At 47.7% G+C, this 16,623-nt stretch overlaps 1 protein-coding gene across 3 annotated transcripts in view; it reads left to right on the forward strand.

Annotated features, from left to right (window-relative positions):
- TENM2 (teneurin transmembrane protein 2) overlaps positions 1 to 16,623 on the forward strand; it is a 1,124,432-nt gene that overhangs the window by 826,597 nt on the left and 281,212 nt on the right. For all 3 annotated transcript variants that reach the window (XM_066344467.1, XM_066344468.1, XM_066344469.1), the window contains exon 5: positions 13,512 to 13,743. In XM_066344467.1, the coding sequence (XP_066200564.1) occupies positions 13,512 to 13,743 (232 nt within the window). The remainder of the gene's footprint in view (positions 1 to 13,511; positions 13,744 to 16,623) is intronic.

The raw sequence follows: 16,623 nt of genomic DNA on the forward strand, positions 1-16,623 counted from the left end.
CCCCCAGGCCATGTGTCCTGCTGCTGCTTCTGGACCCAGAGCAGGAGTTCCAAGTGTGAGCCTTGTGTACAGTACAGGAATTCCGTGGGCATCACTGGGGACTCCGACTCACCATGCTCTGATATCTAGAATTAAGCATAATAAAACAGTTGATAAATACATTCAGTTGACAACTCAAATGAACCAAAATGTTATAATTTCTCTCCACAGGTAATAATTAACATTTGCATGAATTTCTCTGTGTGCTAGAGAGCATCCTTTAAATGGTATGTTAGCATAAAAAATAAAAAAAAACAAAAAGCAAACCGTGCACATTGCGACATGCATGGGTGTAGACCCAACAGAACAATGAGTTAGTCTTGAGAAAGGAGATTGGCGTGCAGAGAGCGAGGAGAACATTCACATGTAACTTAATGATGTCCCTGTATGAACATTTTTCAGAGCACTATGTCCTAACGGTCCTCACAGAATTTTTCTACCTGAGCTGAAACTCGAATAAAAGCACGCATGGAAACGTCAAGCATTTTGATCGACATCTGCAAAGGGAAATGACATTAAAGTGGAATCCTTGGAGCTCAACAGAAAGGTCCACATGCGATATGAGTCTTCCTTCACCCTCCTGGAGGCCGGAGACATTGTAACCTCAGTATCCATGAGACCCAACAAAGATGCTGAATAAGTAATTGTCAAATGCAGGAGCCTGTGAACAAAGGCGTATATGAAGGAATGAACCACCCAACGATTGGAAATCGTCTGCCGTCCCAAAGTGAGCTCACTTGCCACTAGTCTTGTGGAAGGAGTTTATTTGGAGAGAAGGCAAAAGGAATTCTGTAGGAATAGGTGTTACTTCTTTGGATTTCCCCCAGAAAATAGGAAAAGCTTTATCAAAGGGGCTGCTTGCATATAACACTGCTATGCTCTGTCCAAGGAGAGACCCTGGAATTAAAACTCTTTCCAGTTGTGTGCCGTGTATAATTGAGAGAGGTTTATAAAGATCCCATGGGCTAAGTGTGGCCTCACAAAGTTCTCCAATTCAGAAAGTGCCAGTGTTGACTCAAACGTTGGTCCTAGAACAGAGCAACCGTGAAACGTCTTAGACTTGTCAGCATATTCAAGGAAGCCCTTGAACTTCATCTAATCCGATCTGAGACGTCTTCCTGAAGGAGGAGGAACCCCACGTGTCTGGCTTTCGATTTACACACCCTCTGCAGAACTTTTTCTTTGCCAGATCTAGTTGCTCTTTGTATCGTCGGGCATCCATAGACGAAACCAGGATTCACCCTGCCCGGGTGAGTCAGTGGCCTGTAGCAAAGACTCTTAAAGACAGTAGTTTCCTGATGGAGAGCAAACATTTTTTCAGGTGGCACCAGAGCCACCAGAGATCCTGTTAGTCAGAGTTTGGAAATAAAAGGTGTCTATTCCCACGTGGGGTGTGTCAGAGGCCGCTGCCATCCTTAGTTCTATGGGGATTTCTGCCTGTAAAGCACTGTTGTCCTGTTTTCGGTGGCTGCAGGAAGACAGGGAATTGCTACAGTTTGCATGAGACGGATGTGTTTTGGCAAGGAAGCCCGCAGTGATATTTTTTTCCCTCGTGTGTTGGTCAAGTTCAAACTTTCAGGATTCATCTCAAATGATACCGTGCACCCGCCCCTTTGAAAGATGTTCACTTCAGTTAGAATTTGGACTTTCCTTTGCCTCCTTTGTGCTTGCCACACCTCCCAACAGGTAACTCATTAATTCGATAATCCTTAATTGTGTTTCCTGAGTGTCCCAGGAGCTAAGGATTCAGGAGAGAATAGAAGAGCATCCTCGCCTTCAAGGGGCTTACTTTCTAGAGCAAAGAGACAACAGTTACCAGTGTGACCACGTATGGCTTTGGAGAAAAAGACGGCCTAGTAAGAACGGGGAGACTGCAGAGGTTCTCTGGGAAGAAGTGCCTTAAAAGGTGACATTGGAGCAGAGGAACCTGCACACATTGAAGGAGTGAGTTACCCAGTCAACTGCGTCCCCAAGCCAAGGGTGCGGCAAGTGCAAAGGTCCTGAGGCAGAAGCCTGCTGGGCTCCATCCAGTTGTGTGCCGTGTATAATTGAGACCAGGCAAAGGCAAGTGTGAAGCTGGGTTTCAATGTTTTGTGCCAAGAACCAGGCTTGAAACTGAATGAAAGAGACAAGCCGAGGCTGGTACCCTGGCCAGTCCTTCTCCACATCCCAGATTTCACGTCTTTATTCTTGCTTTTCCCTCTGCCTGAAACCTTGTTCCCCCAGACACTGGCATGGTGCACTCTCTATTTCCTGCAGGTCTCTGATCAAATATCCTCTTATTGAGAAGCCTTCCCAGACCACACTATTAAAGTGTCAGATAAACAGGGTGAGAGAGAGAAATTATTTTCTCCGCCAAATCTGATTATTGCACGAGAGAGATGACTCACTTTCTCTGTTATGGGATTAAGAATGATCCCATTTGAGATGATAAATACCAGGAAATTTCAGTAAACCAAGAAGCCCTGAGAAACAAATTGCTAATTTCATGATTTAAACCATTGAAATGTGAGGAATACCTCGGGTCTTCAGTGAGTTGTTGGATGGTGAATTGCACTGATAGAGCAGCCTGGCCCGGTTCACAGACGAGCGTGAGCAAAAGGAACTTAAAAGTCTGGATGTTAGCATACGTAGGCTTTTCATGTGAAATGGGGACTGAGGTTAAACAGGAACACCAGGATTCGGGAAAACCTGGGTCTTCTCTGTACTGATTTTCACAGAGAGTAAGATCATTCTAAAAGATTAAAAAAAAAAACTACTATAAGGCCCTGCAAATTGCCCACCACCAGATACTTTTATTTCAATGTATTTAAGTTGCAAAAGGTGAAAATTAACAACACTGATTATTTTGATATTCTGTGAGACCTGCAGCTCCCACGACTCATTAGTAGGACAAAGGGACCCTTGTTCTTAATGGTGCTATTTATTACCTTTAACATATCTGGCAACAGGAAGTTTTCCAAGTCATTAAATTAATAATCTTTGAATCACAGGGTCTTTTTATTCCTCTCTTCACCACCACAAGAAATAATTAGCTTCGTAAGGCAAAAAGAAATACTGGCATTTCCCAAGTCCTCGCTATTTGTAATGCGTTCTCTGTCTAAGCAGTTTCACTTTGAGTAACCCTCTCTACCAAGGAGGAATGGTCACCAACCACCTGTGGAGGTGGGAGTGGGCAGATTTTCTCATCTTTCTCTGCCTACCACGGGGTACCCTGGGTCCATGCTACATTAGAAGGGCTAGGAGTAATGTCTGGTCTGCTTTATTTGGGAGATACGAAGCGACTGTAAAATAGCTTTGAAAGAAACCGCGAAAGAGTTAGAAATAAAACCCGAAGAACGTTCTCTGACAGCAAGTGCCTGCGACACGTACTCCTGGGTGGGCGCCGCTTCTACAGAAAGCTCTCAGATGTTTGTTTTCTTGGGTAATTACCTGACTGCAGGCACGTGCGTGCATGTGTGTGTATGTTTTGAAGGCAGGAAGGGTGTCCTGGATGCCTCCCATTATTACATCAGCGGTCACCTGCCATGAAACCAGGTGCAGTTCGAGGTCTGACATCCAGCCGATTTCTGTTTATCTGCTGGGGAAAAACTCTTGTTCCCTCGCACTGTAAGGCACGGACCGGACCGTGAGAGATTTGGGGAAAAGGTCACCCAGAGAGTAAATAATTCTGCTGCACTTTGAAGGGAAAACCCTCCGAGAAGCTGTCTTCTGCCCTTGCTGCTTAACCGGCGCCCTGGGTCCTAATGAATGGTGGACATTGGAGTGCGTGCCCATCATCCTGTCCATCAGAGGCTCGATCTGAAATCAGAATCACATTTCATCTTTGTTTTGATCATTTCCCTGTGTTCAGGGAAAGGTATTGGGACCATCTCAAAGAAAGGGGAAGAACAGGACGAAATATACCCCGAGGAAAACCCAGAGAGCTAAAGAATGACATCTGATGGAGAACTCTCCCTTTGCGTTTTATTTTTCAAAAATAAAAACAAAACACGTGTGGGGGGGAGGGGGGTCTGGTCTTTTGAAAGCATATTACTTTTCATGGGTAGGGAAATATCCAAATTTTGCCCAGCCTTTCTCACATAAGACCTTGAAAAGCCATGTGATGATGGGCTGGGATGAGAGGAGCTGAAAATTTCGATGCAATTCTCCGCTTGGGAAAGCGATAATGCCGCTCGAATAACAGAGGGTATTTTCTGCTGCCGCCTAACAATCAACATAATGTCTGGCGTATTAATAATTTCACTCCTAAACTTCTCGATGGGGAGAACATGGGTCTTAATAGCATTGCCAAGATCCTTAGGGCAATTGAAAAACCCAAAATCATTACTTTCTACTGATAGGCTTTCCTCTCCCAGAGGACGCAGAAACACCAAGGGTAATGTAGATTTATTGAAATGCGCAGATAGGCACTGCTCAGATGCAGCCCTGCAATAAAATCTTCTCTTTAGAAGGGCTCCTCTCACACACTTCAAGTGGTCTTTTTTTTTTTTTTTTTTTTTTTTTTTTTTTTTTTTTTTTTTTAGCTTTGTTATTTGGAAAGTAGCTAAATGGAGTTGACATTGATCTCAAGTGATACTTTCCGGATGATTTTTAGAAAGCGAGGGTATAGGAATTATGGGAACATGATGTGGTACCTATGATTAAAACCCCTTTCTGACCCATATATGTGAGCATGTGCCCTACTTGGGCAGGGTGCTCCTAAACCTACAGTCGCCGAGAGCTCCCTCCTCCCTTCCCGCTCCCTGGGCGCGGGGCTGGGTTTGAGCAGAGCAGGAAGGGTTCTGCTGTGATTGTAGCCGTGCCTGAAGCGCTGGAATGAGTTCCAGCGTCCCCCTCGGACCCTCAAAGTGCACAACAGGCTCTCAAATGGCCATCAATCACCTAAAATCTCTGTCTGAAAAATATCAGCAGCAGCAGGGTCCCAGCCAAAAGCTCCTGTGGAGGGCTGACTTCAGGTTGCCAGGGACAGACATTCTAAGCGGTATGAAATGCTCCCCATTTGAGCTCCAGCTCTGGTTCCCATGGGTCTCCGCAACAGACGTCTCGGTTCTAAGGAACAGAGGGACTCGCCGTTTGTGTGTCATGTCAAGAGTAGGCAAATCCACAGCAAAAAAGAAGTGTTTTAATATTTGCCAAGAATAAGGGGTAGGAGGGACTGGAGAGTGATTGTGAGGGGATATGGGGTTTCCCTGAGGGGTGATGAAATGCTCTAAAATTAGATGGCGGTGATGGTTGCACATCTTGGCAAATATACTATAAAAACGCTGAAATGTATGCTTTAAAAAGCTGAGCTTTATTGCATCGCAGTAAAGCTGTTAGAAGGAGACTAGGTGGTCAGGCAGAACCAGGAGAAAACAAACGAAATGTTTAAAAATAGAAGGGATCTGAGTCTCTCTCCCTGGGTCCAGCTGTCTCCCTGTAAAGGACACTCTCAGGCAGTGGTCCCCAACCCCCGGGCCGCGGACCGGTACCGGGCCATAGAGAAAGAATAAATAACTTACATTATTTCCGTTTTATTTATATTTAAGTCTGAACGATGTTTTATTTTTTAAAAAATGACCAGATTCCCTCTGTTACATCTGTCTAAGACTCACTCTTGACGCTTGTCTCGGTCACGTGATACATTTATCCATCCCACCCTAAAGGCCGGTCCGAAAAAATATTTTCTGACATTAAACCGGTCCGTGGCCCAAAAAAGGTTGGGGACCACTGGGCTAAGGGCATTAAGAATTCATGGGTGTAAAGGAAGACCCGTCAGATTTCCACAAACAACTGGAATGCTCAAAGAAGAGAGGCAGAAATCTGCTCCTGCCCTTCCTGACAGATGTTCTCCAAACATAAGCCCAGGAACATGAGTCGTCCCCTCATCGGCTCAGTCACTCCTTCAGTCATTCATCTACTTGTTCACTCCTCGACTGGGCACTCGCTCCACGCCAGGCACTGCAGCCTTGTGCTGAGGACGGAAAAACTAGAGAGACAGACTCCTGGCACAGGGAAACAGGAGAGCCCCCAAATAACATAAACTCATGTGCCAACGGTTCCGGAAGAGATGTACCCAGTGTGCACTGAAGGGGGCCCGATGCCTTACAGTTAAATACAGAATTTAAGGAGGAAGCCTGACCAGGCGGCGGCACAGTGGATAGAGCGTCGGACTGGGATACGGAGGACCCAGGTTTGAGACCCCGAGGTCACCAGCTTGAGCGAGGGCTCATCTGGTTTGAGCAAAAGCTCTCCAGCCTGAGCCTAAGGTCGCTGGCTCGAGCAAGGGGTCACTTGGTCTGCTGAAGGCCCACGGTCAAGGCACATATGAGAAAGCAATCAATGAACAACTAAGGTGTTGCAATGCTCAACGAAAAACTAATGATTGACGCTTCTCATCTCTCCGTTCCTGTCTGTCTGTCCCTGTCTATCCCTCTTTCTGACTCTCTTTCTGTCTCTGCAAAACAAAACAAACAAACCAACAACAACAACAAAAAACCAGAATTTAAGGAGGAAAACATATCACTTCACCTTTCTGGGCCTCGATTTCCTCCTCTTTAAAACGGAGACCAATTTCTACTTTGAAGATTATTTTAAGTTTTAAATAAGATGAGGTATGTCAAGTGTTAGCTGGCGCTTTGAAATAAGACCTGCTGTTCTTAGATGCTCTAAGATGTCCCTGTTCAACCCCGCCTTTTTACAAATGCAGGTGGGGCTGACCAAACCTGGGTGTTTAAGTCTGCAAGCGAGATAGCTCCTGGTGACTGCAGACCCCCCGCCTGCGCCTTGCAGGGTGGGTGTGTGTGTCCTGGTGAACGCACGCACATGGAGCGCCTTGCCTCTGAGGGTCATATATTTTGTGTAAGCAAGAGAACGGCAACTCACCGCTTCCGAGTGAGCACAGCTGTGCCCTTCTCTGGCGCTCCGTTCAGACTGACTGGGCACTTTCCAATAAGGGCAGCCCCCCAGCCCTTGCTGGACTGTGCCGGCCAGGGCCAGGGGCACTGGATGAGAAAGGAGACAGTCTCGGCCCCTTTCCTTATCCTTCCTTCTGTAATCTCCTCCCTTCCAAAACGCGGAGAAAGGCTGCAGCTTACGACAACAGCGGCCAGATCCGAAACTGCAGACCAGTCAGCTGCCCTGCAAAACAGCAGTGCCATGCATCCGTCAGTAATCAACTATCACGGTCTGTTCCTCAAGGGACAAATCATTCAGTAGAGATCAAGACAGGGAAGCAGGAGCAAGCTGAATGTCCAAAGCGCCCAGTACCTAGAGATAATACAGAAATCTCTCTGCAAATCCAGGAGGAGGCTGGATTTGGATGCCCCCTGTGTCCCAGGCTTTGGCAGAATACCTGCAGCCAAGCAGGCAGGACGAGCCGGAACCGCGCTGGGACCGCGCACGCCCCATGTCTGCCTCTGACAAGCCTAGCTGCTGCCCACCCCTCTGTGAGCCCGGGCTGCAGCTCTTAGGGGAAGAAATTTGGAGAGAGCCTTCCGGGAAGGCCCAGGAAAGGGGCCGCACTGCAGTGCTGCTGTTCTGACCTATTTCTCTGGACTCCGGCAGCATTGTGAGAAGCAGAGAACAGAGGCAGGAGGTTTCCTCCACTTTCTCCCAGGATGTGGTTCTGCGATTTAAGCAACTGCACAAAGAAATGGATCAAGCCAGTTTTCCTCTGTATTTGCTAGGGCGTGTATGGACCACGGCAGGGTTCTCATACACTCTGTGGCTTCGTGTTCTACTGCATGTGGCGGGGTGGGGGAGATCCTGGGGTCCAGTAGCAGCTCTGCCCCTTCCTAAACTCCGTGACCTTCGGTGCCTTCCTTGACCTCCCTGAACCTCGCCTGCTGGACCTGTAAGACGGGGATGCCGACAGATCCGGCCCCACAGGAGTGCCAGGTGATGCATGGAGACAGCTGGCGCTCAGCACTCCGCACAGGACCAGACACACAGGGAGCGCTTAGCTCATAGCCGCTGTTGCCAGCACGAGTGCTGTGTGGTGATGACCGTCAATTACTTGGTTTGTGGAAATGAAACCATTCCAAGTCCCCAGTTTTGTTTCTGCAGGCTCGTAGAGAGGTGCTCTGGAAACGGCTCTTATGCAGGCTGGGCCATGTCACTTTGTCACTGCGCTCTTCTGCACAGAATGTGAAGATGGTGGGGCGGGGTCCGAGGGTGGCAGCTTTGCCTCCATATGCTGATTTGATCTCATCCTCTGAAAGCTGCCGCTCAGTGAGCTAGGAAAGCCCCAGGAGGGACTCGTTTACCCAGAGCCACCATTGTTGTTGCTGTCATTACTATTATTAGTGTTATTAATTAGAACACAATAATGCAGAATGATAATATTTCTTGATAGCTCAGTAAGGGCCAAGAATTGGGCAAGGCTTCTTAGAAATAGTCTCACTTGATTCTCCTAACAGCCATAGGAGAGAAGTAAAATGACTACTACACCCATTTTCCAAATGAAGAAAGTGGCTCAGGGGGGAAAAAAAAAAAAAAAAAAAAAAAAAAAAAATATATATATATATATATATATATATATATATATATATTGCTCTCCAGGGGGTCACACAGCAAGGAAGTGGCCAAGCCAGGGTTCAAAGCCGACCACCAGCCAGGCCATCTGCAACAGACTCTTCTTAGTCCTAACCTGAGGCTGTCATTCTTGAAAATCCTCACCCCCGACGTCCTCTGGCTCCCGCTCAAGGTCAGAGTCAAACAGGGCATCCTGGCGCCAGTGCCCATCAGCCAGAGTGCCGAGTCTCTGCCAACTGCGTCACCACCTCTAGCCTCTGCAAATTGCCGTCCAGATAGAACTTGCCCTGTAGACATGATTTGGTCGGAGGCAGAGAGTTCGTGGTTAACTCATCATCTCGGGGTCTGAGGGGTTGAAAATGTTAAAGCCCGGGCCATGGGCATGCCTGCTCCAAGAGTGAGTGAATTACTTGGCCGTCAGGCAGGCCTCGCCTTTTATTTATGATCATTTTTAATCTCCGGGGGGGGGGGCAAAAAAAAAAAAGGTGGTGTGGACTGTAGAGTTAGACAAGGGTATCTTCAGTTTATCCCTACCCTCCCACTCTCGTCTATACCCCCTGCCCGCCCACCCCCCACTTGGCAAGGGCAGACCCAGCCAAAATGCCTCCCTCGGCTGTTGATTTAGGAAGATGCAACCACAATGGCCAATTATTAAGAATTTGATCTGTTCGCTCCAGAGGAAATTCTTTCTTTAGCCATTATTGACCGCGTGGGTGTTGGCTGTTCCTACGGGCTGTGTGAGCACCGCCAGTCTAGTCAACACAAGACTCGCCACTCCAAGGTTTCTCAGTCCCCGTGTCCAGCTTTGTTGGGCTTGATCTTGTCGCCCAACAAAGAAGCGCTGCTTTTGTCTTTCTTTAGACTGCCGACTGTCGACCAATTGGCACTTAGAAAGGACGGAATTTGTGAATGGCATCCCTTGTTAAGGTCAAAATTGGTGGCAGTTCTCCCACAATGAATCTGAAATGACAGGAAGCAGAGTCCATTCAAGCAAACAAGCAAACAGGACAAATAAAGTGCATACTCAAATGCTTAATGGTTAAAATATCCAGGAAGCACCTTCTCTATACATTCACTTACCTTTGCTAGGTAGGCGTCTCATCTGTCACACCCTAACTTTGAGTAAAGAACCAGTATATAGCTTCTTCTTCCTAGGACTAAAAGCCACATAGTACTTAAAAATAAACCCTAGGTTCTCAGCTCAAGGTATATCAGATCAGGTACAATGTAATCAGTTAGCACCACAATTTTTATAACAGTTGCCTTTTGCCGGCTAATAGCATACTTATTAGGTTGATACTATGTAACCCTTTACGTTACACAGTGATCCATGGCTCAATTGCATTATTATGTGATTTCCTATTCATGCGATAAAAGAACCATTAATAATATGCACGTCATTCATTAAACCCAATAAATGCGTGAAACACAGAGCAGGCGTGCAGGCTCCCTCATCAGACTGAGTCACTCATTTCGACGACACCATCGACTGAAAAAGACAGGCTTTTCCGTGTCGTTTGGCTCCTTGGAAAGCAAGCAGGAAGGCAGGTTGCTGCCACTGTTTGCATTTCTGAAATGGAACACCAGCCCATCCAGAAAGTACATGGGGTGACTGTAATGAAAACTGATAAATGCAAGAAGTGCTTGAGATCAGCCGTTGGAGCATAAGTGTTAGGTGAGGGATACGTTACCCACATGGAATACTAAGGTACCCTGGGTTAAACCGGCAGTCGGAAACAGGAATGCCGACCAGTGGCTGGCATACACACGTATGTCTGGCCTGATTAAGATAACAGGGGTTCTTCAGGATGGTGGCAAGCCGGGAAAACCACCAAGGGCGTTCAGCTCTAGCCACTTGTTGCCACACGAGGCAAAAGAGCTTCAGTCCTTTTGTTACGTTCCTGTTTTCAAGAGAAGTCAGAAATCTGGAACACTCTACACACTCTGGACTTCGGAGTTTTGATAATCCTCACCTTGGGGGCAGCCAGCATGTGACTTCTGCCCTGGAGAGATAAAGTTTACTCTCCTTTCTCAAGTCTCAGCCCCTTGAGAGCTGCAGTTACGTCTTATCCATCTTTTTTTTTTTATTCCCCAAAGAGCCGAGCAGTGTCCCATGTGCATGGTTTTGGGGAACTTGCATTCCCCCCAAAACAGCCATCAGGTAGCGTGTTTCCCTTCGTCCTTCCCCTCTAACTGTTACAGCACCTTACAGACAGTTCTCACCACTCGGCAGATGAGTATGCTGAGAATTAAAACAGTGAGGTCCTGGGCCCCCAGGTTTACACATCTTGGAAGTGACAGACCCAGTCCTTGAACCCAGTTTTTCAGATGTTGTCTCCTAACCACTGGCTGGATGCCGCCCCCACCAGACGCTCCACCTGCCCCCAGTGCTGGCATTTAACACTCAGCACCGTAATGTCTTTTCCTTCTATTTCCTGTACCTAATTGAAGAATGTGACTTTTGGATGGATAGATAAATGAGCAGATATAATCAATGTCACAGTGGAAATGAACAACGGTAATGAGGAGAACCATCTTCCAATACTGAGGATGCCGGCTAATTTTTTGTTGTTGCTATCAATAATTTGATTTGCTTGCAGTGAAAGTAGCATGTTGCTCTCTAGGAAGGCAGGGGGATGAGTGGAGAAGTATGTATTCTTTCATCTCCACCCCCCCCCCCCCGTATTCTTCTTTCCCCGTCTGTCCCATGAGGCTGTGTTGGCCTTCTCTTTAGCAGAAACGGTGGGAAGAGGGTTTGACGTCTCTTCCATTGAACCTGGAACACGCAGCAGCCTCCGTTCTGTTTGGAACAAACTGCGTAGCCCCCGCGTCGGTGCCTGCCCCCGGGGTGTACCATCCGCAGGAAGGCAACCACAGGAATTCCGCCCACATCGAGCGCAGATGGGCAAAGACGGGCCACCCAGGCTGGGGGAGGCAGGGAGACCTCAGCTCGGGGTGAGCAGACAGGAAGCAGGCGGGTGTCGGCATCTCATTTCGGGAATTAAATGAGCCTCTTTGTACGCGGGGAGAGTGTGTGGTCTGGCAGAGAGGGAGCCAGGGGCGGAAGGAGATGGAAAGTTAGGGCTTGGGGCCGGGGAGGGGGGTGGGGTTCTCCCTGGGACACTGATTCATCTGGTCTTCCTGAGGCACATCTCGTAATTATCTACCTAATAGAGAATAATGATACTTGGACGGGAGGCGAGAGAGTGAGGAAAGAGAGGCATGGGAATTCATTAACCATGTCTGAAGGGCTTGGACAGCATCTCTGAAGGGTCGTGATTACATCACCGTCACCCCCCACACACACACCTTTCCTGACCTCTTCCCGCTAACACGAGACAAATGCGAAATAACTATATAATAACACATTACTCGACAGTCAACAATGCCAGAAAACACAATAGCCCGCCACGGCTACGAAACTCCCCTCAAAGATGTATTTAAAATGTCACGGGTGCATAATGCAAAATACAAATTACAGGGGTTCGTGTGGGGGGTGCGACTGCAAAACCTATGCAATGGCACGGTGGCATTTCCCACCGGGCTTCGGTTTTTGGTTGTCTTTTTCTGAAGACCAAAACAAAACAAAACAAAACACTCCCCTGAGTAATTTCAGTCGAGAGAGGGAGCATTCCTCTGTCTTTTTCTTTGTTGTTTCCATTGGTCACGATGCTCTCCAAACCCGGTGTCTTCTCGACCTGTCTGTCGTCTCTACTCCGGGATGTGTCTGCAGGCATGGCGGACGCCGCAGAGTGCAGATTGCACCTTTCGGAGCTGTAGCCCGGCCACATAAGGATACAAGTCATCGAAATCGGTGTCAAATTGCTAGTTTAAATGACTTGGAGCCAACTTCTTAAAGCCAGGACAGCAGGGGGCTGAGGGTTTTAAAAGTTGGCAGGGGCCAAAAATGACAAGGCTCAGCAGTCACCTGGTGAGCTGCCAGCCCCGACTGGAGGCCTCAAAACATACTCTCTCAAAAGGACACAAGTCAGAAGTCACGTTTCGGCAGCCGTTGAAACCAAATTATAGGCTTACATGGCAGCGTGAGCTCCTTGCATTTTCATTATGCTTAAAATACTTCCTTGTGCGGCGTGAGAAGGGGTTGCCAGGAAAACCCTGCGTGGAATGGTCACACGTGGCCATATCTACCAGGGGACACACACAGAGGTGTCGTTCTCCCTGGTGGGCTTCTCCTGCCAGGTTGGAGGGTTTCAGAATTGGAAAAACGGGATGCCGTTTTGGAATCAGGGTCATGGCTTAGAAACATCAACCTTTGACCTTCACCGGAGACAGAGCCTGCGGGGTTTGTCTCTCACAGGGGAGGCGTTATCAAGCCGCTGATTTGAACGGGCTTGCAGGTGTGTTTATGTTGACTCAGTACAAATTGAAGAAAAAAAAATGTTTACATCTATACATATATGTGTGTATATGTACACACAGAGAAATACACATCTTTTTATTTATTTATTTTTTAGTTAATTGTCAGCATTGTTTTTAAGTGAGAAATTTCATCTGAAAGTCCAGAACTTGAGCTTTCTTAGGAAAACTAGATCTGGCCTGTGGTGGCGCAGTGAATAAAGCGTCGACTTGGAACACTGAGGTCGCCGGTTCGAAACCCTGGGCTTGCCTGGTCAAGGCACATATGGGAGTTGATGCTTCCTGCTCTTCCCCACTTCTCTCTCTCTATCTCTCTCCCTTCTCTAAAATGGATTTTAAATAGAAAAGGAAAAGCTGGATCTGTTAAAGGCAAACGAAAGCATGTTGGTAGCAGTAAGGAACCCGGGGATGCTTTGTGTGGTCTTAGCCATGTCTCCAGTCAGCAGCTGTCCGCCGTGGTCACCACAGGGACTTGGGTGCTAGGCTCTCCTCCCGGGTGGGCGGGGTGTCTGCGGCTGTCGTCTGCAGTCACTGATGGCCGTTTCTCTTTTCTCTTTCTCTTTCTGTGTTTTTCCCAGGCCCTCCGAACCACAGCCAGTCGACTCTGAGGCCCCCACTGCCGCCTCCGCACAACCACACGCTCTCCCATCACCACTCGTCCGCCAACTCCCTCAACAGGAACTCGCTGACCAACCGGCGGAGCCAGATCCACGCGCCGGCCCCCGCGCCCAATGACCTGGCCACCACGCCCGAGTCCGTCCAGCTGCAGGACAGCTGGGTGCTGAACAGCAACGTGCCGCTGGAGACCCGGTAGGTCCTCGCCGCCGACCGTCTACCGCGCCGGTACCCCCCAACCCGGGTCGTCCACGCGGAGGCGCTGGGTGGCTCGGCGCTGGGTGGGGGAGGAAACCGTGGCATCATCAATAATGGGACAGGCCGGCCACCTCCTTGCTGTTCCCTCGGTCACTTGACCCTGGATGGGAGGTTGATAGGGATTGCTGTGATCACATGTGTCTCCTTTTCATGCTTGTTTACTCTCTTAGACAGCTCTCTGTGTACCCAACTAATAGAATTAGCATAACATATTTTTACTCAGAGGCTCACGGGAAACATGCTGATGAGGGTATATGGACTGAAAGCTGCTGATAAATTATGCACTTGGCCTTTCCCAAAGTAATAAATGAAGACTCATTGGAAATGAAGTGTTTGGGGAGACCTTGGGAGACAGTCCCCCCTTCCAGACGGACGGAAGTGTAACTTTAATTTACGTTTCACCCAGCGCGCGGCCTCCCGGTAATCCCTCCCATACACACGGACCAAGAGATGCCCAAGGGGCAGACAGTAATGTATGAAGGCAAACAGGGAGGGCGGGCGTTGGTGTTGGGAGGGGAGGGTTGCAAAGCGATCCTCAGGTCTGGCTCCCTTTGGTGTTGCCTCTGCTTTTAATGTCCTTTTCTCACCTTCGTGGCTGGTCTTCCAAAATCCTGCCCACTTCTGTGGTCTGGAAGATGGTGCCACCGTCACAGCAGGTGCGGGGACGCGATTGACAGCAAGGGTCGTGCGGGCTGGGTCGGATGTTGGAAGGTCCTGATGCTCCGTCTCCGTCCCTCGGCACCGTCACAGCTTCTGTGCCCAACTGCTACGGTTTCCCGGGCCAGAAGGACCGCGGGGACTGAACAGAGAAAGGGGCTCGTTCAGCACACCCGCCCAAAAGCTCTCACACAGTTTTTAAACTTTTTTTTTTTTTTTACTTTAACATTAGATGCAATGAGGACACATGTGTTACTAGTCTCGTTTTAACTGCAAAAAAAAAAAAAAAAATGTGTTAGTCACATTTAGAAAAACACTAAATAAACTTGCTGAGAATATGAAGGTATATTTCTAAAGGCCAGATGAAAGAAGAGGAATTATTTTCCTTGTAAGTACTTGGGTTTGAGGAAAGACAGACATAAACTGTAATCTTTTTTGTTGGTAATAGCCAGTGAATTTTCTGCACTGAGCTGAAAACAATTTTGCAAGCCATAGATTTTCATGTTGTTTCTTGGTCCTGTTTGTCTGTTTGTTTGTTTGTTTGTTTGTTTGAATCAGCATTGTCACCCTTAATAGGAAAGGTCTTTTCTGTAATTGAGGTATATACCTGACGGAGAACATAATGTCCATTTCAGGAGGACAGCAGGATGATTTGATACTTGTATAGATTGTGAAATGATCCCCACAGTCAGCCCAGTTAACGTCCGTCACCATAAACATAGTTACAAAAATGTGTTTTTTTCTTACAAGTTGAACTTTTAAATTCTACTTTCTTAGTTACTTTCAAATAGGCAACATTGGAAAGTTTGCATCTTTCACTTGCCTTCCCCTCGTGCCTCCCCCCCTCTGTGCCCCTCCTGGCAAACCGCCAGGCTGTTCCCTGTGTCTGTGAGTTCAGTGTTGTGTTTTTGAAGATTTCACGTCTGAGGGCATGGGGCATTTATTTTTCTCTGTCTGACTTATTTCACTTAGCAGAATGCCCTCAAGGTCCATACACGCTGTCACAAATGGCAAGATTTCATCCTTCCTTACGGCTGAATACTAGACTGTTTCTTATCTATAATTTTTTTTGTTTGTTTTAATAAGATTGTGAACGTTAATACGTTGTACACCATTGTCACTGTGGCCACTTCAAGCTGCGATGTATTTTATTTTTCTGACATCTAGAGGTTATCGTTAACCATGACTACACTCTTAACGTCTGAGGCTTAAAATACATCAAGTGAATAGCAGTTGTGTGCCTATGTTACATATAATCGGTATATTTAAACATCCGCACTGATGGAGTAACACACTCGTACACAGCATTGCAGGAAGGTCTCCTGGGTGAGAGCCGACTGGTCCGCTTGGACGTTTCCGTAGTCGATGGTGGTCTTTAAGGCTGGGTTACACTTTCTGTCTTCTCCTTATATTTAAGAACTGCCACGGTATTTGTTGGGCACCAGTCAGCCTATTTTTACATTAACAGACTATTGTTTGAAAAATAAGTTCTGGGCATAAAGTCTGCATAGAGAGAACTAGAAGGAGAAGGAGGAGGAGGAGGAGAAAGACAAGGAAAAATGTAGCTATTAGAGAAAAAGGAGGCGGGGCGGAAGGAAGTGGCCACCATCCCCAGGAACAACCGGTGTTTCTCTGCACGTTGTACGCGCCCGACCTGCGTGCCGTCCACGCCTGTCTCCTTCAAGCCTGACAGCACTCAGTGAGGTCAGAAGGAGCCGTTATCGTCACCATGTTAAATATGCAAAACCTAGGTGTTACAGGGGCATAGTAACTTGTGAGAGGTCTCGGGCTTCAGGGAGATGGTCAGTTATGAGCCACCTTGGATGGACCTCAGGTGCCATTTCCACACGAAATCAGGTAGTGAGGTGGCTGATGGGTGAGTAGCAGTACACCTACCTTTATTGCCCTAATTGTTGCATGTACAGGGTGAGTGCCATCACAGCGGTCACTCCTCACAAAGATCTTCCTCTTGGCGATGAGTGCGTATGCCGCATAACATCTCCCCTCCCCCAGCTTCCGAAGGAATCAGCTGGGTTTCCAGGTGACTATTCTGAGCCATTTGTAGTAAAATGTTCTCTTGATGAGGATCCAATAGAAAGGACCAGCAAAGCCAAGCATATCACCTTTCTGGTTTTCTGAAGGAAGCTCTACTAGACCTTG

The sequence above is a fragment of the Saccopteryx leptura genome, chromosome 6, assembly GCF_036850995.1.
Source record: "Saccopteryx leptura isolate mSacLep1 chromosome 6, mSacLep1_pri_phased_curated, whole genome shotgun sequence".
Taxonomy (NCBI): domain Eukaryota; kingdom Metazoa; phylum Chordata; class Mammalia; order Chiroptera; family Emballonuridae; genus Saccopteryx; species Saccopteryx leptura.